General features: G+C 40.2%; 1 protein-coding gene across 20 annotated transcripts in view; it reads right to left on the reverse strand.

The window, feature by feature from the left end:
• CAST (calpastatin) overlaps window positions 1–23031 on the reverse strand; it is a 111672-nt gene that overhangs the window by 14619 nt on the left and 74022 nt on the right. For 14 of the 20 annotated variants that reach the window (XM_038532278.1, XM_038532277.1, XM_038532273.1 and 11 more), the window contains 13 exons: window positions 22887–22979; window positions 22661–22753; window positions 21463–21567; window positions 17419–17502; window positions 16208–16255; window positions 14984–15079; window positions 13223–13318; window positions 9363–9464; window positions 8755–8838; window positions 7162–7212; window positions 6933–7004; window positions 2170–2268; window positions 466–573 (listed from right to left, as the gene is read on the reverse strand). In XM_038532278.1, the coding sequence (XP_038388206.1) occupies window positions 466–573; window positions 2170–2268; window positions 6933–7004; window positions 7162–7212; window positions 8755–8838; window positions 9363–9464; window positions 13223–13318; window positions 14984–15079; window positions 16208–16255; window positions 17419–17502; window positions 21463–21567; window positions 22661–22753; window positions 22887–22979 (1131 nt within the window). The remainder of the gene's footprint in view (window positions 1–465; window positions 574–2169; window positions 2269–6932; window positions 7005–7161; window positions 7213–8754; window positions 8839–9362; window positions 9465–13222; window positions 13319–14983; window positions 15080–16207; window positions 16256–17418; window positions 17503–21462; window positions 21568–22660; window positions 22754–22886; window positions 22980–23031) is intronic. The other 6 variants (XM_038532283.1, XM_038532279.1, XM_038532275.1 and 3 more) reach the window with 2 other exon arrangements.

Consider the following 23031-nt stretch of genomic DNA (forward strand, 5'->3'; position numbering starts at 1 on the left):
TGGCCCAACACTTTAGGGGTTTGAACCCCAAGTTAGGATGGCTCAGGAGGCTTCTAGGGAAAACCTCTGACAGATGGGAAACCTTTGCTCCTACATGCACAGACTATGTCATCCTAAAAAAGGCACGCATTTCTGGGTCGTATAGATCATACATGCTTATTAGCAGATAAAACCGAGAAAAGCTACTGTGGGAAGAGCATGAAATTGAAGCAGAGCTGTTCTCTTCTATCATCACTAAGTCCGGTCTCAGCAACAGGACATTTGCCTGAACGTGTGCCCCAGCGTTAGTTCTCATTGGGGTGATATATTCAACAAAGTTTAGAGAAGGGAAAAAATGAGACTTCAGTGATCATATTGTTTGCTAAAACTCCCAAGTCAGAAGTGGGTTTTTTTTTCCCCGTCTTATGTGCATGATAGGATAGTGTAGGCTATAAAAACCTTAAGTTTCACGTATATATTTTTTACCTTGACTTTATCCTCTATCGGCTTGTTCTCATCTGGATCAGGCTGCCTTTGTCCCAGACTGTCAGAAAGTTGGTCCAAAGCATCGTCCAGTTCTTTGTTGTCACTTTGCTGAGAAGTCACAATCTGAATTAGTCACTGGTTAGCCAAATCCGGCCCTGCCACTGCCACAAAGACTCCTAAACTCATGAGGTCCTCAGCAAGGAGATGGGCAGGCCCTTGAGGGGTACTCCCTCTCCTAATGTTTCCCTGTCAACATTCCCATGTGCTTGTCTACCCTACTCTACCCCCCAGATGCCTCTCCTAAGGAAAATTTAAAAAATTGGCCCCTCCAAAAAATAGGGGGTTCCTGGCCTGTTTTGCTGGAAAATGTGCCTTATGGTTGGTTCAGTGTATGCAACACTCCTGGTGACAGTCTGATGTCCTCCTCAGGGAAGAGCACACATGAATTATGACACCTTATTTCCTGATTCCCTCATGTATTTCTTTAAAGATTTATACTGAGTTTGAGGTCTTCAAATGAAATATTAACTAAAACTAGACTTTCTGATGGGACCCGGGATAGGAAAAGTGTCCTTCTAAAACCTACTTGGGAAAGGCATGCAGGCCTTGTACTGCAGATGCTCACCCCTCGCCTCAGCCAGGACAGGACCCTGGGAGGACCTCACGGGAGTATTTTGAACTGCAGGGCGACCGGCAGCCTGGGTTATTAATGATGCTGCCTTTCTGTGCACAGGCACTTTGGTCCTTGTGGGTGGACACACACATACATGGCGTTTTACTGGTTTTAAGTGTTTTTGTTAGAGCCCAGGATTAGAGCTGTTAACGGTGGAGCTACCCACGCAGAGTCTGGGCTTTGTCATTTGGGCCTCTGGATATTTTCAGATGATCCCGAGGCTGACCAAACAGGATGAAAATTTGTTCAGAATCTCCGACTACAGCACGAAGCAAGCTTTGATGCTACATCAAAAGGAAAGTAGGCCTAGTTGACTTCACTAAAGCTACTTCATCTCCATCTAGCAAATGAGGCACTTGTTCTCAACCAGAGGAGATGGGGATCTGGTTTAGGGCGATCTCTTTGATGTGGTGTGGTCTCCTCGCTTCGATAATGTATAATTTGGTACTGCACAGAAAATTAATCAAGGAAGTCTGGGAAGGCTTTGGTCCCACACTCTTGCCTCAGAACATGTAAATAATTAAAACAGTACCGATGCTGAGGTTTTGATACTGCTAACATGAAAATGACAAAGTTTTACTGCTCTGAATGGAGGAAAACTGCTCTTCCATGACATTTTTGAATTTTCAGGAGAAAGAGCTCCAACACTGAGCAGTTCTGTAAAATAAACTTGAGGTTCAAGTTATAATGGGTAGTATTTATAGCATGTGTCAGGAAAAATATAGAGGAGGAGAAAATAATCAGGAAAGCTGAAGAATCTGTTAAATCTAGTAATTCGAACATATACACAATGTACACTACTGCTTTTCAATTCCAATAAAACAACAATACTATTAAGATCCTGGACCGTGCGTAAAATACTTCCTAAACACTTTGTTTCCAATATTCTGTTATCTTCCCAAGATCGCCAGCCTTATCTCTTCTAAAACAGAACATGCTTTATCTTCCCAATGATTTTGTCTAGTTTCATTCCCATTACTCCCTGTCTTCTTGTTGCTGCTGCAAAAACCTATTTCTAAGATGCTGCTTACCACAGTATCAGGGGGTAGACCAGCAGAGTGCGTGGTTGGAGCTGGGGTTTGGGAAACCACTTCAGAGATGACAGCAGGAAGGTTAGCCTCTTCAAATTCCTTTTGTAAAACAAAAAACAAAAAACAACATATATATATATATATATATATATATATATATATATATCTCAGTAATATATACAAAACTATGTCTGCAATGCCATGATTTAAATTTTTTTAAATTTAAAAAAATTTTTTTTTTTTTAAGATTTTAAGGGACCTCTGAACACCCAACATGGGGCCTGAACTCACAAACCCAAGATCAAGAGTCACATGCTCCACTGACTAAGCCCTTTAAATACAGTTTTTAAATACAGCTTTATTACTATTTATTCTCTTCAAATGGATGCAAAATAACACAATCTTAAAAGCAATTTTTAATTCCCGTTCCTCCTCCATAGTTGCAGTTCACACCATCTCTCCTGATTCCTATTCATATTTATTAATCCCAATGTTCAAAATGGTTTAGAGTTGCATGGTTTGTTTACACATTTCTTGGTGTACATTTAGGTTGTTTGCCGTTTTTCAGCTTTCTTCTTTGTAATTAGTTGCTCTGTATAAATTCCAACAGCAGTTCTTTTCATGGGGCTGGCTATATCCTGCCAAATTGCCGTCCCTCTCCAGAGTTGCTAGAAATTCATTCTGTGAAAATCAATGAATGAGCATGCTTGCTTTTCAGGGCCTTCCTTGCCTCAATTAGATAGGCTACATATTTTTATTTTTTTTAAGTTTTTTTTTAAATTTATTTATTCATAGAGACAGAGAGAGAGAGAGAGAGAGAGAGAGAGAGGCAGACACACAGGCAGAGGGAGAAGCAGGCTCCATGCAGGGAGCCCGACGTGGGACTCGATCCCGGGTCTCCAGGATCACGCCCCGGGCCACAGGCAGTGCTTAACTGCTGAGCCACTGGGGCTGCCCAGATAGGTTATATATTTTTAATTCTGATGATATAGGAGTGTTGCCTTAGACCTGGTATATGCTGTGTGGTTTCAGTGTTATTTTTTCTTAATGTTAAGCAGTGTATTATGCCAGAATCTTTCTGAAATAAAGATTTATTCTCCTTTAAAAAATACATTAAATCCTATATGTTCATTTCTCAATCTTTTCCATTGACCTATAGCTTTGCATTCTGAATAAGAATTGAATTTATTATCATATAAATCAAACCTTATATCTAGTTGAGCTCATCTTCCTTAAAAATACTGAAAAATGCTTTTCTGTATTTTTTCATGTTTTTATGCATTTGCTTTTCAAACATTTTAGGATAATTTTATTGAATTATGTAAGATACCTTATTGCTATTTTAAGTTTAAAAGCTGACTTATAAAAAAAAATAAAAACTGACTCATGAAATGTCTAGAGAAATGTCATGATTCTTTAAGGACACGGAGTAAAACTATCTTAAATGTTTTAATTTCTTCATGTTCTCATTTTTCTGTTCATCTCTTGCTCTTTTCTTTAATTTCTGACATCTCATACTAACCATATTTTCCAATCTGTTACTGATGTACCCAGCATGCACAATGTGGTATCTACAAAGGTGGTACCGACAACTAGGGATATCTACAAATACACAAATACTCTTTTTTCATACTTGTCATTTCTTTTTCATGTGCTGTTACCGATTCTTCATATACTATTAAGCAGAAATAACAATAAAATCAACTTTTAATACTTTGCTTTTTAAAGGAAATGCCTCTAGCTTAATTCTGAATATTTGATTCTTGAAGTTAAATAAATACTCTTTAATACATTAAGGGACAGTCTACTTTTTAAAGGTATTTATTTAAAATATGACTGTATGTGAAATTTGAAATACATCTTTTTTTTTGGAAATACATCTTTTATATGAACACATAATTCATCGTTCCTATTGGATACACTACTATGCTATAGGGAGTTTCCCTGATGCTAAATAAATCTAATTTCTGACAGTGCTAAGTAATTAATTTAATAATTTTATATTGTTTATTAAAAATTATACATCTACAGATTTAAGTGACTTTAGTTATTAATGCTATATTAATCAAGTTTTAAGATTAAAATCATCATTACTTATAGAAGCAACTATGTAGGCTAGTTTTTGAGACTATATTTATGTCGCACGGGACTATCTACTGTTAAACATTTAAGAGTCAATTTTAAACTTCCCTTGGAAGCAAAGTCTGAAAACAGTTCTAATCTCTTCAGTTTTTCTTTTGTTTAGGTGCTTTGAATTGTGTGCTTCACATTGTTTAAAAAAAACTATTGCACATAGTGGTTTTTAATAATTCAGTTGCTATCGTGTACTACTTATGTCTAATTTTAAAATTAAATTTTATTGATAAGATTTTTCTGTATTATTTCTGCCAATGTTTTGTTTAAAAATGTTAGCCATTCACAATACCCAAATGTTGATTCTTATTACACTCATTTATGTTCTCATTTTAAAATCTAATCATATTTTATTTATAAGATTTTTTTTTCTTTTACAGTTGTTGAAATCTTATAAAACTTTAGTTATTTCAAATCAAGCAACTGTGGGCCAGTTTAGTCTCAGACTGTGATTTTCATCTACTACACTCAATTGCTACTTTCTTTTGTGTGGTTACTTTATAAAAGCTTATTTAAATGTAAAATAATAGCTTATTTATAATAATAGCTTAAATTTGAAATTCAAAATCCAATAAACCTTTGGTTAATCAGATTTCTCTTTTCCTCTATTATTGATGAAGGTATTTATGATAATGTATCTCATGAATACTGCCTTGGCTGCTTATCAAAGATTTGGATTTGCCTGGCGCCTGGGTGGCCCAGGTCATGATCCTCTGATCCTGGGACTGAGCCCCACCTCAGGCTCCTGCTCAAAGGGGAGTTGGCTTCTCCCTCTCCTCCCTGCTCACACTCTCTCGTTATCTGTTGCCATCTCTCTTTAACATCTTAAAAAAAGACTTTGATTTGCAAATGTTTTATACATGATTTTTTAAATAGTCTCTTAGGAATTTACTTCTTGATTTTAGTGATGGGATGTTTCAAAATCTCTAAGATTTTATTTATTTGAGAGAAAGAGAATGAGACAGCACAACCAGGGGGGACAGTAAAGGGAAGGTAGAGGGAGATGCAGACTCCCAGCTGAGCAGGGAACCGGATGCCAACGCCACAGAGCAGGGCTCCATCCTAGGATCCTGGCATCACAACCTAAGCAGAAGGCAGACGCTTAACTGGCTGAACCACTCAGGTGCCCCTAAATTTCTCTTTTTATTTTTATTATTTTTTTTTTAAGATTTTATTTATTCATGAGAGACACAGAGAGAGAGGCAGAGACACAGGCAGAGGGAGAAACAGGCTCCATGCAGGGAGCCCGATGTGGGACTGGATCCCAGGACCTGGGATCACGACCTGAGCCAAAGGCAGATGCTCAAACACTGAGCCACCCAGGCTGCCCTAAATTTCTCTTTTTAAATAGAATTTCTGTTTTATTGTGATCAAAGAACATGGTCTGCACAGCAGGCACTCCTTTATATTTGAACATTAATCATGAGTCAGAATATGATACTTTTCCTCCAAAGTTCTTGGTACTTTCCCCTAAATAATTTTTTATTTTGACCTTTTTCATTTATCATAATTGGTTATTTCTACTTTGTTCACGATAGACACTAACAAATTTTTCCCTTTGCTAGATTAATTTTCTAAGATTAGAATTTTTTAAAAAATAGTTTATCTCAAGTCATTCCATTGCTATACATCATCTTGGGTGGGCATAAAAATTCACTGTTACATTTTCTTTGAATTTCTAAAAGAAAAATCCTCATTGTTATAATAATAATACAGATGGTATGAAGAAGGGAATACGGGCTCCCCCTAATTTGTTGTTTTGCATCACTGTGAAGATATGATTCCACGTTCCTGGGATACTGCTCACTTTATATTCTTCCCTAAATCAGGACTCGGGAACCTCTGTGTAATATAATCTGTTAGTATGGAGGAGGAAGAGGGGAAGGTCATGGAATGGAGTGGCTACAACTGCCTGGAGATGGTGCTTTCATAGGGGTCAAGTGCACTGGTTAGTAATCCCTTCTTTGAAGGGTTTATTGCTTCATCCAGTCCAAAAACTGAGCTACTTCAAGGAATCATTTTTACTAATAGCTACTCATTCTGTTGCTCAACTGATACACTGTCTATGCCACTGTCCACATACGAACCTTGTAAATCGATAGCACAGATCCCACAAAAAAAGTTTGGAATTACATCAATCTGGGTACTTCAACAGACTTAAAATAAGTTTCCATATAAATAAGCTAGAAAAGTCCTATAGTAGAGAAACCTGCTTACCATGTCCCAACATTTCCTGAAATTTTTATGAACAGAATTCCCTTTGAGGAACTATCTAGTCTACACAGAGATAAATTTCTTAGGAGACAATTATGGAAAATGATAAATTGTAGAAATACCAACAGGTAAAGTTACTTGAAATGTACTTTTGGGTAAATTCAGTTTTAAGTTCTCTTTTCGTAAGTACACTTGGTAAAGAATACATGCTCATTGGTTTAATTAGTTACAGTGTTGCAAATATCCACGGTCCTGGGACACTATTTCATGATAGAACACATTTTTCATGGTTACAGTGGGGTTGAGGCCCTTTAATTTTGTGACTGTTTCCTCAGCTCCAATGTCAGAGTCACTACTTTCCATTTATTTTTGCCACCCTACAAGCAAGGAAATAAACCCAGGAGTTTCAGACTTACAAGAGGTGAAGTGTTTGAGGAACCAGCAAAGTCCTTGGACAAAGCATCAAGAAGGAAGTCTTCACTCATGGGCTGTAAGAATCAGAAAACGTATCAATAAATGCCACCTCGTCAAAGGATGTCACTATTTATTGCTCATCAACTTATTAAAAAGAAAGTTACGCCCTTCCACAATTAACAATCAGGGCCAAGTAAGAAAAATATACTTAGGGAAAATTGTCTTGCTTACTAAAAGCGATTCCTTGGGCACTTTTGGCAGGAGTGGTTTTCCATCTTTATCCTATTTGGGAGAGAAAAACATGATTTATCCTGGGGGATTTATCCAAAGTATGAACCCTTGTACATAGTGTAAGGCGTCTACAGGTTAGACCTGATGTTGTGCATTATAAACAGATTCATCATTTCAGGAAAAAAAAAAAAAAAAAGAGTCTCTCACCAGAGAATATGCTCTAATGACTTCATGTCAACAAACAGCTCACATATCAGGCATGCCCTAGGCATGGGGACTATAAAACCAACCGTGCACAGCTTGTGACCTCAAAAACCCACAAACTAGTGCAGCAGAAAAATATGTGAGTGGCTGAAACAGTGTGACACAAGGTGCTGTGACAGGGCACTTAGAGGACATGATGGGAGCACAGGGATGCACCCCTCATGTGCTTGGGGGATGGTCTTCACCAAAGTTGCCTGAAAACTGGTTAATTTTATGCCTATGTCTCTGCCTTTCCCTGTGTCTCTCATGAATTAATAAAACCTTTAAAAAAACAGTTAATTTTATAGGCAATACATCCAACTCCTATGCATCAATGCTGTGTGACACTCTGAGCACTGTGGATACCACAGAAGCCAGGATACACAAAATTCTTGCCCTAAGGAGCTCATCCTTATGGCTCAGATGATGCCAAACCTCACATGCCTCTTAGGGCCGCTTCTGAGAAACAGGACAATTAAAACATTTGAAGCTTTTTAGTAAAGTTCATAAAAGAATGGTAAGTCCAATTTATCCATATATACAAAAATAGGTGCAAGGCTACCTATGTATGTAGTCGTATATAAATGCACATAAATACATATACAGGGGATCCCTGGGTGGCGCAGCGGTTTAGTGCCTGCCTTTGGCCCAGGGCGTGATCCTGGAGACCCGGGATCGAATCCCACGTCAGGCTCCCGGTGCATGGAGCCTGCTTCTCCCTCTGCCTATGTCTCTGCCTCTCTCTCTCTCTCTCTCTCTGTGTGACTATCATAAATAAATAAAAATTAAAAAAAAATACATATACACTTAGTTGAATATTCTCATAAGTAGTAGCATCTTATGAAGAGGACTGATATTTGTTCTACGGTCCATGGCGTGTGTCCCCGTTCAAGTGATCACACTTCAACTACAGATACATAATGGAGTCTCCCCCCTGTGTCACTTGTTTCTGTACCATCTGTACTTTCAAAATAAAGACATTATTCTACTTAATGTTAAACAGGCTTCCTTCCTTTTTCAATATATATCCAAGAGCTGCAAATTTTTCTCCATAGAAAATAATTATTCCTCATTTTGGTTTTCCTAGTTACATAAAGGTTGTCTAAGTTAGTCTTTCTTTCTGGCATGGTAACACACCATGTCATTAAATGAGAAAAAAATTAGGTAGCTTAGGCATTAGGTGTTTTTCACTTAAGGGAGGAGTGAAAGGTCACTGAGGAATATTTTCCAGCGTCATACCCGGTATGCCAACGGAGTATTAACCAACTATTTGGCATCTGAAACACTAAAAACAAGATCTTTCCATTTCAGGCCTATTTCCGTGTCCCTTTTTTAGGTTTTTATGTTTACCTTGACCTCTTCTAATCTATAATCAGGAGGAATTGTTTCTTCTTTTTCACCAAGTTTTTCACGATCCTCTTCCTTGGCTTTCTCCTGCATTAAAATTATACCATTTTCATTATTAATATATCTCCATGAAGTGGATGCCTAAGTGCCTACATCTGAGATAACTCCCCTATTAGGCCAGAGCATACGATGGCCAAATGTACAGAGTTCCCACAGCAACCTCAGCTTTCTCAGCCTCCCCTGCTTCTGTGGGCTCAGATTCCACCATTACGCCTGTTGGGCTAAAAGGCAAGATGCGGAGGAGGGTGGGCACCTGCCGCTTCTCCCAAGACTCCTGGGCAGTGGGAATGCACACGGCCCACGTGAGAGTCAGGGCATGCACATGGCCCAGGTGTTTGACTAACCTGAGTGGCACGCTATCCATCCACTACTATAGCACAACGTCGATGCTTACCCCAGTTTAGATTATCAAATGGGGATGGGATGTTCCCTAATAGATACAGCCAGTCGGTTATGTGTTGTGGGAAAAAAAAAAAAAGGTGACTAACTTAGTTGGGGACTGTAGATCATCAGTGTTAGCTACTTTCTAGAAGTGACTGAGCCGCTATTACCTTGACTTTATCTTCCACAGGCTTTCCATCTCCTGGATCTGCTTCCTTCTTCCCCAGGCTACCAGCCAAGGCTTCTACAGCATCATCTGGCACCATGCCTTCCTAAAAGGCACATTCGTAGATACACTAAGTAGGTGGTTAATCACTCCTTTTAAAAGAGAGACTACATCAGGCAATTCAGAAGGGCACAACCTTATCTCAGGTCTAGATAAGAAGTACATGTCATCTTTTAATCATTTGATTACCAACTGAATTAGAATCCATGTCAAAGAAACCTGAAATGTTAAAAATTAGACCTTAAGTTTCTTATGGTAAGCAGTTAGTGGGTACAGCATGTATTGAGACTGAGAAACTCCAATAATCTAACCCAGTGACTTGGTTTGGAAATAAGATCATGGAATGGAAGCAGAAAGCCAGCAAAGAAGTGATTTTTATGGTGATCCTTCTAGAGATGGAGCAGGAAAGATTTTCAGAAAGGCCTATGAGAGGACATTCTTCCCAATGCTCTATGAAATAAGCCTGGCCCTTCCCGGAGGTGGTGGCCTCAGCACAGCCTCTGCTGAGACACAGAAGCTTGTGTTCCTCCCGTGGCTTCTACTGGTCTAGGTGGCTTCATGCTGACTCAGGTGACTGCCTGTGTCCGACCAACCTGAGTGGCACAATGGGGATGGTCCACTTGGGGTCCCACCGTTCAAAAGGAAATGTGCTCCTTTGTGATGCAGTGAGCTCCCACCATGCTCGTATTCAAAAGGAAACTGGGGGAAGACAACATACGTGATACAAAGGAAAAATAAAGGGAAAACTATGTTTGGGCTAAAAGTTAGGAGTCGATCTGACTTTTCCCAAATCACAGGTCACGATCCATACATTAATGGTTCATGAAAATCAATTCAACAGTTTACGGGTGGGGCTTTTTTTTTTTTTTTAATGAAAGGATAGAAAACAGAATGCATCATATAAAACAAGGATAAGTACTATTCATTAAACTGTTTTTTTTTTTTTTTTTTTTCTATTCATAGATATTGGGTTGAAGTAGCAATGAATTTCTTATTGCAGCTTTTGGTCAAAGTATGAAAGCTGCTTCTGAATTTCAAAGTCTCCGAAGTTTATTCCTATAAAATTATATGACCTCACACGGAGTGCATGTCTGATTATTGGAGTAAAAGTGTCTTTCTGTGGATATGCCTTAACCATGAACGTAAATAAGAAAAGTTTTTCTGCTTAGTTGCATTGCAAAAGAGATCCCCAACGAGGGTATGGAACCTGAGTGGAAGGGGATTTATCACCCTCTAGTGGTTGGACCTGCATAGACTTTATTCCCAGGAGCAACAAAAATCCCTGATTTATCTAACTTGTTTGCAATTCGGTCTAAAATGCAAGAGGTGCAGTGACCAAAGTCTTAACCAAGCAATTGGAATTGTTAGCTTGATCTAAGACAAGCTCACACGTTGAGCTCAGCTTTCTCCTACTCTCTGCTATAGGATCCTTTAAAAACTACAACTTCCTGTTAAGCCTGCTCCCATGGCCTCAAGAAATAAACCAAACAGAAGCAGCAAAGTTAGGAGACACAGCACTCTTAAGAATGAAGCAATCTGGGGGCGTCTGGGTGGCTCAGGCAGTTAGGAGTCTGCCTTCAGCTCAGGTCATGGTCCTGGGATCCTAGGATGGAACCCCATATCCTCTGCATGGGGCTTCCCATTCAGCAAGGAGTCTGCTTCTCTCTCTCTCTCTCTCTCCCCCTCCCTCCCTCCCTCCATCTCTCCACCAGTCATTCTCACTCTCGAATAAATAAATAAATACTATCTTTAAAAAAAAATAAGAAACAAAAGAATGAAGGACTCTGGAAACAGGACTAAGAAGTGAAACTTCAGTATCTGTAATATTTCATGTTGTCAAATTCACAACTAGAACTCAGGTTTCTGCATTTCCTCAATAAACTTTCTTTTTACGTGAACAAGAACCATACAGGACACACATTCATCTCCTTCCTCTGCTCTTTGATTCTTTTTGCTCACTAATCCTCGAGTCCATCTTGGGTCCTCTGACCTTTGTCATACTCCGCAGCTATTCTTTCTGGCGCCCATGGGTGTCACAATTCCAGGAATGCCAACTAACTTTGGTGATGGTAATCTCAGCAACCGTGGTCCCTAGAGCTGATGGAGCAGATGCCCAGAAAAGATCATCAGAGAATGGAAAAACAGAGCCCTTTTGTGTGCACTGAACATCGATGCTTGGCGGCCCTACAGTCAAGGTAAAGTGGGAAAGGAAGAGGAACCCTTAAAGGCACGGGAGGCAGAGGGCACATGTTTAGGTCACAGAGTTCTGCTCTGGAATGTTGGCTATTGTCTTTTTTATTCCACTCACCACCACCTCTGTTCTTATTTCCTTCACTGTGTCATCCCACATTCTCTCCTCCTCTCCTAGTCTTTACCACCATGGCCTGTGGCTTCATTCCCACCATGTCCAAGTTCTGGAGCATGCCCAGACACCTCAAAAAAAGAGGTTGAGTCCTGTGTAAGGCAGGAGGGACACCCTGGACTTTTTTTTTTTTTTTTTAAGATTTTATTTATTTATTCATGAGAATGAGAGAGGCAGAGACACAGGCAGAGGGAGAAGCAGGCTCCCCACAGAAAGCCTGATGTGGGACTCAATCCCAGGACCCTGGGATCATGACCTGAGCCAAAGGCAGATGCTTATCCACTGAGCCACCAGGCATCCCAAGAGAGACCCTGGACTTTGAGGGGATTTTCCGTTAGCAACAGGAACGTCCTTGGCAGGAAGCAGCCACTTCACGGCACCCAGGAAACATCCCACAATTTCTTGACCCCCTTTACTCAAACTAAATGCACTAAACCCAAGTACAACACGTGCTTTATCCCTTTGTGCTGGCCTGTCCTTAGCTCACTGGTCTCCCCAGGAAAACAGTGCTACTCCCCCTTCTCAGTATGATCATGCCCTCCCTTCTATATTTCCTAATTCCTCCTAGGGGTGGATCCCTTCACCCTGTTCCTCCTGCCCTTTTCCCATATGAGAAAGACCAAAATGTACTGTAAAAAGCTTCAGATTTGGCTATAGCCACACTCGATGCTGAGGTAGCTCAGAGCAGGAGCCTTATTTATATCACCGAGGCTCTGAAAAGTTAAGTGGATTGTTCAAGGCCAACTCAAAGCTTCATTTCCCTCATCTGTAACACAGAGGTGATCTATCACGCAGGATTCATAATGTCCTTGTGAAAGTTTAATACAAAGATACTGTAAAGCTTCTACAAGTTAACTATTCAGAGTACAGATGCACTGAGTCTGTAGTAACACAGCACAGCTCCACCAGCTGTTACTCAACTACTGAATTGCCACACTTGATACAACGGTCAGAAATGAAATGAATCCACGATCAGTGGATGAGCGTCTGCCACACTTGATACAACGGCCAAGAAGAAAATGGAAAGGAATGGATTCAACCTCCCTTCAGGTAGGAGTGAGGAAAAGTCATGACGATATTGGTGCAGATGATTCCACTAGGAGAGTCAACAAAAGATCACAGCAGGCTATCCGTGAAACTCCAAGTAGGCTTGAAAGATGTGGGAAAGTAAAAGAGCATGAGTACCCACAATAGCTGAGGAGGAAGAAAGACTTTCAGACGCTGAATGAAAAACACAGCTTGCAGCAGTTTAATTAAAAAGTTAAGTCTAGCCTGAATTTGTAGCATACCCCGAAGCCAAAAGAACAGTGGATGCTACAGCCCTAAAACATTTCCTTATTTTGTTAGAATAAAATAATACGTGGTAACACACAGTAACAAGTGCATGGGAGGAAGAACATTACCCTCTCAAGACATCGCTCCACGCCCTGAGGATCACTCACCAAGGTAGGTGGCTTGGGCGGTGCCGACTGTATGCTACACATGGAGGTCCGAGGCACAGCCTCGCTCACAGGAGTTAGGGGGGCAGCCTGAGATTCCTGAGGGGAGGAGTACAACGAAGAGTTTTTAGAAAAAACTGGTTAGTAAGACTGCACAACAACGCACGAACAATACGCTGTCCTACATTATATGCTGCTATGAGCATGACTTTCTTAAATGCCGAAGGATTGCTGAATAGTGAATAAATCAAGGCATGTTGTAACTCTTCTACCATTATTTCAACTTGGTTTTACCTCTTACCTTAGGTAGGTTACTTAACCTCTCTGAGACTCAGTTTCCACATCTGTAAAATGAGAACAATGATAGTACCTACATCTCAAGGGTCAACATGAGGCTTTAAATGAGATAAAACATGTCCAGTGCTTTGCATACTATCTGGGAACACTGTAAGCTCAATAAAATTAGCAACTATTATCATTTATATTATTTTCATAGAATATACAATAATATGCCAACTATGTAATGTAATGCTTTATATATAAATCCATCTCTTTTATATACTTAAGAGCACCCTATCAATTGTAAATAGGAAGGTACAAACGCAAGGAAGTAATACCATCCCAGGGGTTCGCAAAGTATGGTCCCCGGACCAGCAGCATCAGGACCTTGCTACAAATGCAAATTCAACTACTACTATGGAGATTCTGGAAGTGGGGCCCAGCAATCCATGTTTTAACAAACCCTCGGGTGATCCTGGTACTAAAATTTGAGAACTGGGCTATCTTATTTTATCACAAGAGTAAAATTTCAAACAGTTTTTAATCCAGACACAGAAGTTGATCCTAATGTAAGGTGCTCAGTAGATGATCATTAATAGGGGACTATCTCTTCTTTCAAGGAACTTGCTATTTAGTTAAAACTATGTATACATGTCAGAGGTGAAGACCAAGACAGCTAACACCTTGCTTGTCATAAATATCTTAACAGGGATATATAAAGAATAGACCCCTGCGTGTGATGTATTATGCTTGGGAAGGTGTGGAAAAGTGGGAAGGTTCGGGGAGGGAAAAGCAGGAGACAAAGACCATATTTCAGCAGAGCTTTAAAGGCATGACTAACATTTTAGATGGTTGGGAATTAGGATGGAACATTATTCCATAAAGAAGGACCACATGAGAAAAGCCAAGGACGCGCGCGCGCACACACACACACACACACAAGCACTTACTGTCACAGTTTAGTATTTGGAGGACACACCTTGGGGTAAGGAAGGCAGCTGGGACCAGAACACAGGAGCAGGGACTTTTATTGGGTGGGGAATGGGGAGGTTGTGAGAGTGGGAGCAGGGGAATGATGTGACTACCAAGACGCCTAAGAAACAGTAATTCCGGCAGAGAGATATGGGAGGGACCGAAAGGAGACTGCCAACAGGGGCCCCAACCGTCCTGAGGTGAGTGGTGATGACAACTGTGACTAGGTCCGTTACAGAAGGATGAACAGAAAGGAAAGCACGGTTGTGCTTGCTCCCCTGAAGGCATAATTATAGGACTTCAATTGTGTAAGACTATCAAGGTCTCTTTGGGAAAAGCAAGCACATCTAGAAAAAGTCAAGATGACAACTGCGTGTAAAAAAAAAAAAATGGCCTAATGGGTCTCTATCAACTTCTTCATGCTAAAACAGTTTGGGCCTCGCATTCTTAAGAGTATGGAACAATATTTTAAAAAAACACAGAACTAGAGACCTTTACTTTTGAGAAACATACTTCTGTTTTTTCAGTTGGCTTAGACTGTTCTCCTTTACTTTTAGGCTGGTTAAAATCTTCTGAAAGCTCATCAATGAGTTCTGATTCACTCAGGGGCTGTAATAGAAGAAACACTACATTATTAAGGGACTATATGTTTGTTATAAACAAGTTTTTCATACAGAAGTATTTTTTTTTTGTTAACACATATTAGGCCATATTTTAGGATCTAAAACCAAAATTCGTATTGGGGATGTTTTAAAATTTATCTATATAAGATAAACGTCATGCAACAACCAAGGAATACCAGACACCTGAATACCACAGAAATGATTCGCTTAGTCAAGAGTTTACTTCGATTTCTGAAGAATTGTGTTCAAATAAAACTGCCAGTTCTTTTCAATGAAGATCCATATAAAAGCTTTTTTCTTATGGGATTTTTTTTTTTTTTTTTTTTAACTATTTCCTAATGACTTCCTTCTGAATAGCTCAGGAGACAGAGATCATATACTCCTTTCCCATGACTGTGTGGGATCTGGGCAGGAAAGTTCTCCTATCCCTAAGTGCTTCAGATGAAATTCATTTAGAGCTTGTGGAAATTTTGATTAATACCAGTCATCTATAGCTGTAGGTGATTGGGATGCCGTGCCTCTGTCTAGGACAGCCTGAGTTTTGGGGCACTGCCCTTGCTATTTTCTAGGTGTGTGACCTTGGGTGACTTGCATAACCTCTCTGCCTCTCAGTTTCCTCACATGTAAAATGAGAATGATAATAGCACCTTCTTCGTCCAACAAGCACCCAAAGAGGTAACGTATGAAAGGCAATCAATATGGTGTCAGGCACAGAGTAAGTGATTAATAAATGTTGCTGCTTATTGTATCCTAACAGCTAAATATGCCGCTTGATACCAACTTAAAGCAGTTATAGAATCATTAGAGTATCATGACGTCACAATTACAATCAAACTCTGAAGTGCAAACAATCTAATTTGAGGCTCTCTTGACATCAGCTCCTAAAGTCCAATGAATGTCACCTAGAAAACTGGTAACATTCTCGTAATAATTCATGAGGAGAATCATCATGAAAATATGTGAAAAAGTCAGTGATAGGAGTGTCGCCATCACAAGTTTCCCTCTCTCCAATACTAGGTTGGCATTAAAGTCTCCACGGTGAAATCCTGTCTAAATTATCTCAACTTATACTTTACAGTGCTTTTGTTAATTATCAGAAGAATCATTTTCTAACCTTGGATTTTTCTTCAGGCTCTGGCAATAGAGGTTTTCCATCTTTATCCTGAAAATAAGATAGAAAATTCACTGAAAATGAAATAGAACATTTCGTTTTCTTGTCCCATTAAGTTTGTTTTAGGGAATTCCAGGATATGAGAAGACAGATTGGTTTTTTCTTCCTTATATTTGAGTGATTTGTTGAGTGAATTTTTTTAAAAAAATTTTTTATTGGAGTTCAATTTGCCAACATATAGCATAACACCAAGTGCCCCCCTCAGTGCCCATCACCCAGTCACCCCCACCCACCACCCACCTCCCCTTCCACTACCCCTTATTCGTTTCCCAGAGTTAGGAGTCTCTCATGTTTTGTCACCATCACTGATATTTTCACTCATTTTCTCTCCTTTCCCTTTATTCCCTTTCACTAATTTTTATATATTCCCCAAATGAATGAGACCATATAATGTTTATCCTTCTCCGATTGACTTACTTCACTCAGCATAATACCCTCCAGGTCCATCCACGTCAAAGCAAATGGTGGGTATTTGTCGTTTCTAATGGCTGAGTCCATTGTATACATATATTTGAGTGAATTTCTTATATTTGAGTGAATACATCCTCAGGCTTTTTTTTTTTCTTTTTCTTATCAAGTATTAGAATAAAGATTTGAGCTATTAAAAAAAAGTCTCCTTTCTCCAACCCAGGGTGAAGAGATAAATCTCATTCCTACAATTCTGTTTTTGTATTCTGGAGACGTGTAATCCAGACTCTTTCTAAAACTGAGAAACCTTCCATCAAGCATTGGTGTATATTTTTTCAAAGATAAATTACAAGTACAACTATAGGAGTCGGTCCACCATCCTCATTTTAAACCAAAGCCAACAACAATAAAACCACCTTAACTGAGGAGGTAAATAGTTGTACATTCACATCTACCCCTTAAAAGGTCTATGCTGCTCTTATCTATACGGCAGTTCTAGAAAACAATATTCCCGAATTGATCCTTGGGCTTTAAGGTTAAGGACCTACGTCGTGCATCACTGACAGCTGTAACACTTGCATTTGTGTGAATTTGAATGAGCACACGGTTACCACTTAGGAAACTATCCCTTAACTAACTTTAGAGAGTGGGGTTTTACATGGATATGAACTGGGTCAGACCCAACAAAACATGATGTGGAGGCAAGAGGAGGATTATGCTGTTGGGCACTGCGGCTAACAACGTACCGTAGCTGGTTTTAATCTGTACTCTGATGGGACAGTTTCCTCATCTTCACCACACTTCTTTAGTTTCTCTTCTTTGGCTTTTGCCTGATGAAAATGGAGGGGGAGGGAATAAAACACAGAAACGTTGGTAATGCACGTGAAATAAGAGGATCTCGCTTTCTGGACTTCATGAGTGGTGTGGGGAAGATCCTATCAGATTCAAGTGCATCTGTGCGCCTTGTAAACTACAGAGCACAAGAGCGTGGTGAGCGCTGGCTGTGAGGAAGGCCGCGGTGGCCGAGTCACAAGATGGCCAGGAACCCTGGAGAGGTGTCCCTGCCCTGCGCTCAGCTGCTCTGTGACTGTGGGGAGCCACTGAGTCTTCCTTCAGCGGCAAAATGGGGATACTGACACGTGTAAGGATCACTAAGGAAAAGCAAATAAAATATCCTTTGAGGCAGGTAAGCACAGGGCAGAGTTAGTAATTATTTTAATAGCCTCCGTCTGTCTCACTCAACACAGGAGTCATCGAAGGGGAGGAAACAATTAGTTCCCATGAATGTTAAAACACAGTTCAGAAACGAGAGGAGCATCTCATGGCACATCTTGACTGATCCATGGATAATACACTTTGCCTCTTTTGAAAGGACTCCCTTCTTTTTAAGTGTTCTTCTTTTAATTCCAGTGTAATTGGGCCACCTGGATGGCTCAGTGGTTGAGTGTCTGTATGTAGCTCAGGGCGTGATCCTGGGGTCCTGGGATCAAGTCCCCCATTGGGCTTCCCTGTGGGGAGGCTGCTTCTCCCTCTGCCTATGTCTCTGCCTGTCTCTCTGTGTCTCTCATGAATAAATATTAAAAAAAAATTCCAGTCTAATTAACATATAGGTTTACATTAGCTTCAGGTGTACTATATAGCAATTCAACAGTTCTATACATTACCCGGTGCTTATCATGTTATATGTACTCTTAATCCCCAGCACCTATTTCACCCATTCCCCCCTGGTGACCATCAGTTTGTTCTCTACAGTTAAAAGAGTCTGTTTCTTCGTTTGTTACTCTTTTTGTTTGCTTGCGTGCTTGGTTTTCTTACATTCCACATGACTGAAATCATATGGTATTTGTCTTTCTCTGAGTAACTTATTTCCCTAAAGTTTATACACTCTAGTTCTATCCATGATGTTGCAAATGGCAAGATTTCATTCTTTTTAATGGCTGATTAATCCATTTAATCCACTGTATGCACATACCTCATCTTCTTTATCCATTCCTCTACTGATGGAGACGGGCTGCTTCTAGAATTTGGCTATCATAAATAATCCCGCAATAAAAAAGGACTTCCTCCAACAACACTAGGACTTTACGGGATTACAGAACCATGAAAAACCGACTGCATTAGAGATGAAAGTGTACTTCTATAGTAGATCACTGGCTTCTAGGATATGACATTTGCATTTTAAACGACTGGTGACTGATGGGAAGTTCCATGATATATAATAATTGGTTCCTCTATCAAGGCATGGATTTAAATCACAAAACAAGGGGCTCCTGGGTATCAAGTGGAGCATCATTTGGGAAATTCCTGCTCAACCCATCCCTCCACCCATACTTAAGAATTATAATTCTACACTGAATGATTAGATAATTAATTTAAAACATCTTAAGCACTTTTAGTGAGCCAAACACTCTCCTATGGTTTAGAATGACAGTTTTATTGTTCTATAAATTAACCATTCTCATTAAGGGATGATAGGTTTTGTTGTTGTTTTTAAAAAAATATTTCTAATTACATTCTACTGCAGCATACGGAGAAAGTCCTATTATGTAGTGGTATTCTCCAAACTCCAGATATTTGTGAGGTTTCCATCTGGAAAACAGGCTTTGTGAAAGTCAAGGGTCTCCTGTATCAGACTGTCTTCTCCAGGCTTGTGGACAATGAGGATCATGTGCACAGTGAGATCTGTTCTATTCCTGTTTGATCTTTATGTTCTTTACATGCCTGCACTCTAGGCATGTCTACTGAATTTAAATAGCACCCGACTAGGTAACTACACACAGAAATGGGGAAGATTAGTAAGGTATCATTATAGAATATTTATTTTATGTTATGATCTATTATAAAAATGATAAGTAGGCATGGATGTCTTCTCTGAAGCATTATGCAGTTTTTCCACAGAGACCTCTCTAGTATGGAATGTACTGGAGAGGCTCTGGACTCCTATAGGATATTAAAATTTATGACACTTATCAAAACATCAGACTATCCAGAAAGTATTACATTCACCATCAGGCACTAAAAGTTCAGCTTAAGAATCCAGAGGACTGGAAGATCTAAGGAAATATTTATACTTCGTACATAATTAAAAAGGAAAACTAGTGGAAAACTGCAGACGATAAAGTAGAAACTAATATAAAGAGTAGAAAGAACAGTTCTTTCAGTTAAAATTTTAGGAGTTTTCTGCTTGTGGTTGTTTTTTTTTTTTCCATAGGGAGTGGAATACATGTATACACATCCCAAAATTAGTTATCCCAACTGCTTAAGAAGTTATTTTTATGCGACATTTTTAACTTCTATTTATCTATTTTTTTTTAAAGATTTTATTTATTTACTCATGAGAGACACAGAGAAAGGCAGAGACAGAGGTAGAGGGAGAAGCAGGTTCTCTGCAGGGATCCCAGTGCGGGTCTCAATTCCAGGACCCTGGGATCACGATCTGAGAAACTCACCCACTGAGCCACCCAGGCACCTCTCTACTTATCTGATTTTAATCACTCGAAGGCTGTCCTGGGATTGCTGTTTATAGCTTTCCACCCCAAATTATTGTCTTAGTAAATCACATGAAGTATCTGTAAGTGCCATTGGCTCACTGCCCCGTAGCTCTCTGGTGGTAGAGGGACACCACTGAACCTGGCCTGATCCGCATCCCCCCCCCAGGGTTCCTCCAGGATCACCCTCTCCCTGAGACAGCTCGTCTATGTGGCTGCTCTAACACATGTGCATCTCACAGTGTGTCTTCACGCAAGTTTCTTTTTTCTTCTCAATACATTACTTGGTCCTGGAGGACAAGGACTGCTTCCCCGGCTCCCTTGTGTTCGCCTCCACAAAGCTTGTCATGCCACACTGTGCCCGGTGAGCCCTCAAAGAAAGCCGAAGATAGAAACTGGCCCATCTTGGACCAGAGCGGTCCCAGACTCAGGGAGAGTTGCCGGGGTCTCACTGAGACTCACCTTCCTCAGTGATTCAGAACAGGAAGTGACAGAGGGGGCAGCAGCATTATGACAGCAACACCTGCCAGCTCCCCTCCCTGTGCTGATAGGCTGGCACCCCTGAGGGTCCCCAGGCTGGATTTCCATGTTCCCCAACTATGCTACCTTGCTGGCAGGGCCATTCCCTCTTTTCTATCCTCTTTTATCCCAGATAACTCAGTTGGAAAAGTCTTCAAAAACTGTAATCTCATGAAAAAAACTCCTCTCCACCAAACAGAAACTTGCTTTGGCTCAGAAGATTTGTTAAGATGTCAGAGTGTGGTGGGATAAATACCCCCCATCATCACACTCTAAGCACACAGGAACTCCACTTATAGAGTTAATTGTTACTTGATGTTATTCTAATTTGGGACAAGATTTTCAACATTTTTCTCCATAGTTCCACAAAGAAGCCTCTTCCCATCCCATCGACAGCATTCTCCCTCTTTCCTTATAAAGACAGGCACCTGGAACCCTTCTGAAAATATACATTTCCATGTCCACAAGAGCAGATAAACCTATTTCTCACCAGGCCACTGCTTCCACGTTATCTTGTCTCGTCAGGGGTCACTGAAGCATTGGCAAAAGAGATTAGCATTCACTTTAAATATTAAAATTCTAGATGGTTTATAAGGCAAACTCTAACTGCCCAGGACTGAAGATCTAAGTTAACCGGACTCTGAAAGTAAGATAGAATGAAGAGCAATTTGTTTTTAATCTCCAATAAAGCAAAGTTGTGTGAAAATTCTAAACATGCATAAGGCAGTTAGTTTCATAACCTGCAGACTGACACGCTTTATCAATAAACTCCAAGGTCAGTACCTCGTCGACTTCCTTAATGGAACTGAGGTCCAGCTCGGGTTCTGGCTTCCGGCTGCCCAAAGAAGCTGAAAGAGCCTCCAGTGCTTGATCACTCATTGCGTCCTGCTAAAAAGGAAAAACTCTGTACATTAACAAAGACAACATCTCCTCAGCCTGCACAATCCATCCACTTCTCTGTGAAATCCTAATTTCAAATTTGTCAGAGGAGTCGTGGATTAGAGGACTTTGAGAAGGCAGTGCTACTTGAAACCTAAGAAAAGAGAGAAAGGAAAAAGAACTTACCAGTGAAAAATACTGGGGCTAAGATACTTCCACAGTGTCTTACACAGTTTCTACCCTCAGGGGCACACTTCACCCCTTATTTATCAAGCTATAATATTATTATAAAATACTTGCATAGAAATAAAAGCTCCAAGAAGTAAACTTTCACTTTCCTGTTTTTTTTTTAATGTGTCTCTAAAAATAATTTCTGACAACCCTGTCCCTTAGCAAACTAGCTAAGCCCAGGAAGCCGGGAAACCCAGAGTGGCCCCTTGCAGCCTTCTTTTCTGAAGGCACAATGGCCAATAGCTGTAGGAACTCCCACTCTTGGGGTGTGGTGCTCTCACCGCTCCCCAGCCTGCCAGATAAAAATAAACTGTCCCCTCCAGGAAGGGAGAGGCAGAGCAGATCCAACAGACATGCTCCTTGCACTATCTGGACTGTCTGCAGATGGAGCACGTTTTCTCATCCAGCCTTGAGCCGCTGGATCACCTTTCAAGATTTGTGACAATTATGTGACTGTGGTCAGGAGAAGTGACCTGAAACAGCTAGGCCAACATTCCACTAGTGATTGATTCACAGGTCAAACTCCATTAAAAAAAAATCACGGTGAAGATGTTATGTTCCAAAGGTACAATTTTTTTTGGTGTCTTGTCTTTCTGTATATTTTAGTGGTGAGATACTCTTGTTTCACAATGAAGAAAACTGTTCTGAAATCATGAACAGCATTCGTAGAAACACAGAAGGCTTGCCTGGAGATAATCAATAGAACCCTGATTGGATTCACTAATCTACACAGACCCGAGGGAAAAAAGATGCTCCACATCAGGAATAACGCTCTATTGTGATTATCCTGAATCAGCTGGATCAGGCTCAGGAAAGTAACTGCTGTCAGGAGAAGGACCGTGGTTATTTTCAAAGAAGTAATTATTTATACCTCCTCCACCTTTCTTTTTTTCTCTTGGGGTGAAGCAGCACTTTTGGTTACCCTGGCTGGCTGGGCTTTTAAAATCTCTTCTCCTGTAGATTTCTGAAAGGCAAAACACAAAAGATCAGACTTAAAGATGAAAGAAGGGCAATTACAATAACCAGAACTAAAAAGAAGTTGTTTTAAAGTCTGATACGGTTTCTAACAAGCACTGCAATTATGTTTAAAATAATACCTCTTCCTTAGTTTTCTTTCCAGCATCGGTAGGTGAACTGCAGGTGAAGTCAGATGACAAAGCATCTATGGCATCATTGGGCCCCATGGGTTTCTAAAGAAACAGGGACACGATGGGGCATATATGAGAGTCATTCAAGTTAAGG

Source organism: Canis lupus, chromosome 3 (assembly GCF_011100685.1).
Source record: "Canis lupus familiaris isolate Mischka breed German Shepherd chromosome 3, alternate assembly UU_Cfam_GSD_1.0, whole genome shotgun sequence".
NCBI classification, from domain to species: Eukaryota; Metazoa; Chordata; class Mammalia; order Carnivora; family Canidae; genus Canis; species Canis lupus.